The sequence below is a fragment of the Microtus ochrogaster genome, linkage group LG8 (genome assembly GCF_000317375.1).
Source record: "Microtus ochrogaster isolate Prairie Vole_2 linkage group LG8, MicOch1.0, whole genome shotgun sequence".
NCBI classification, from domain to species: domain Eukaryota; kingdom Metazoa; phylum Chordata; class Mammalia; order Rodentia; family Cricetidae; genus Microtus; species Microtus ochrogaster.
The window spans coordinates 380,695-382,785 of NC_022033.1; the positions used below are offsets into that span (position 1 = coordinate 380,695).

A 2,091-nucleotide genomic window follows, 5' to 3' on the forward strand; every position below is an offset into this window, starting at 1 on the left:
AAAAAAAAAAAAAAAAAAAACATGTCTTCTCACATGACTCTTAACTTGTGTCAGGTTGACATGGAAACTAGCCAGCACACAAAGGAACCAAGTTTCATGTGAACCTGGCTGGGAAATGGTTGTGTTTAATATCTATTGAGGATGCCAGTGGTTTCAAATTTGTGCTCTCTTCCTCTCCCCCCTCATCTCTTTGTTTTCCTTTTCATCCTGGTGCCAGGCTAGAACCTCAGTCTCACACCAACTAGGGAAAGCTTTTTACCACCGTTGTGTAAATTATTTCCTCTGAAATGCAAAGACTCCATCCTGCAGGGAAAGCTCCTTCAGCAGGAAGGCAAACAACTCAAAAGCTTCAGGAAATCCTTGAAACTAACTAGATTTACTAAGGCCCTCCCTGCCAGAATCAACAATAAAAGCTGAAAGTCCCTCAGAGACAAGTGAAACTTAGCTGCAAAGAAGATTCTCAGGGGAGAAAGGTTGCAAAGAAAACTCTTGAGACAAGGGCAGCTGCCTGGAAGAAGCAGAAATCAGGACAAAGCTGGAAAAGATTTAGACTAACTGAGGCTCCTGGAAAGAAAACTCCATGAGAATGCCCAAAGCTCAATGAATTTGCAAACACCCATCAAAGTAGGAAAACATCCAGAGTGTCCAGCATGTATAAGAACCCAGAAATTCTGCCTGGGAGTCGGGGAAAGGAGATTCGCCTTTAATCCCAGCAATTTGGAATGCAGAGGCAGGTGGATCTCTGAGTTTGAGGCCAGCATGGTCTACAGAGCGACTTCCAGGACAGCCAAAGGAACACAGAGAAACTGTCTCAAAGAACAAAACAACAACAACAACAAAAACATTCTAATGCGTAGGTAATGTGTCGGTGCAGGTTAAACTGGAGAAAAGCTTTTTGAGTTTAGCTAATGTAAGCGTGAGTAAGCACCCCCACTTGTATACCATCTTCTTAAGATTTTAGTGTGAGCCTGAGCCACACTTCTCAGTGTCTGTTTTGGCAACAGATCTGTTCTGGGTGTGCCCTGACTCATTCTACCCTTCTCCAGTGAGGCAACCTCTTAAGTAAGTAACAGTGGCGTTACCACCCAAGGGGCGCTGCTCTAAACACAAGGATGGTTGCACCGCCCTCTCCCTGTAGAGAGCCTCCCACAACACCTCGGCTAGAGTCCAACACCAGATGGGGTATTCCCAGGGGCCCGGCGAAAGATAGAGGGCCGCAAGTGGCGGGAGGCACAGGGAGAATGTCTGAAGTTAGCAAACTCTAGGAACCGGCAGGGCGCCGATGAGGGCCGCTTCAGGGCGATCCCAGGGGAGGCCCAGGCGCCGTGGCAAGACAGAACCCACACCACGACCATCAGGAGCCTTGAGGTCAAGGGCCTGTCGGCTGAAGAGAGGCCGTGAATCGGACCCGCAGAAGCTGAGAGGACCGAGGGGCCGAGCCGCGACTGCCGGAATGCGACGCAGCCCATGCCCTTCTGCTGGTACCTTGGCTGGCGGAGTCCATATTCGGGTGACAGCTGGACCGTAGCTGGAGTCGGAGCGAGGATCGTAAGCCCTGCAGGAGCCAAGGTCTGAGTACTGGAACCAGGCAGCCGCGTACACGCGAGCCCGTGGAACTGTCGGTCCGCAGCAGTATTACGTAATCAGCGCCGCGCCGCCTTACTTCCGCTTGGGCTTGGGCCCCGCCTTCTTCCCGGCCCTCGCTCAAGTGGTGTCCAATGAGAACGTCCTCTGGCCTTACGTGAGACTAATCATTCAATTTTAGAGCTCCAAACTACGGCGAAGCGGGAAGTAATTCTTCCAGGCTGGTTTAGCCAGTGAGATTCCTGGGTAAAAAGGCCAGAGCAGCCGAAGCTCGAGGGACGGTTCGTTTTTTTTTTCCACAGTGCGCTTCACCCCATCATGTCCTCGGCTACCCACGAGCCCCTCAACCGAGCACCTCGGCGGGTCAAACTCAAGCCTGTTCGCCCCCCAGCCCGCAGTCAACCTCTCCCTGCCTCCGAGAATTTCTTTTAGTTTTTGATTTTGATTTTTGAGACAGCTTACTACGTGGACAAAGATGACCTTGAATTTAACGACCCTCCAACCTCC

At 51.0% G+C, this 2,091-nt stretch overlaps 1 protein-coding gene across 12 annotated transcripts in view; it reads right to left on the reverse strand.

Annotated features, from left to right (window-relative positions):
- The window catches only part of Tpd52l2 (TPD52 like 2), a 19,716-nt gene extending 18,064 nt beyond the window's left edge, over positions 1-1,652 (reverse strand). For 10 of the 12 annotated variants that reach the window (XR_003378329.1, XR_003378330.1, XR_003378327.1 and 7 more), the window contains exon 1: positions 1,486-1,652. Coding sequence is in view for 8 of the 12 variants with exons in the window: in XM_005362682.2 (XP_005362739.1) it covers positions 1,486-1,504 (19 nt within the window). In the remaining 4 variants the exon portion in view is untranslated. The remainder of the gene's footprint in view (positions 1-1,485) is intronic. The other 2 variants (XM_026787168.1, XM_026787167.1) reach the window with 1 other exon arrangement.
- Positions 1,653-2,091: the final 439 nt, after the last annotated feature.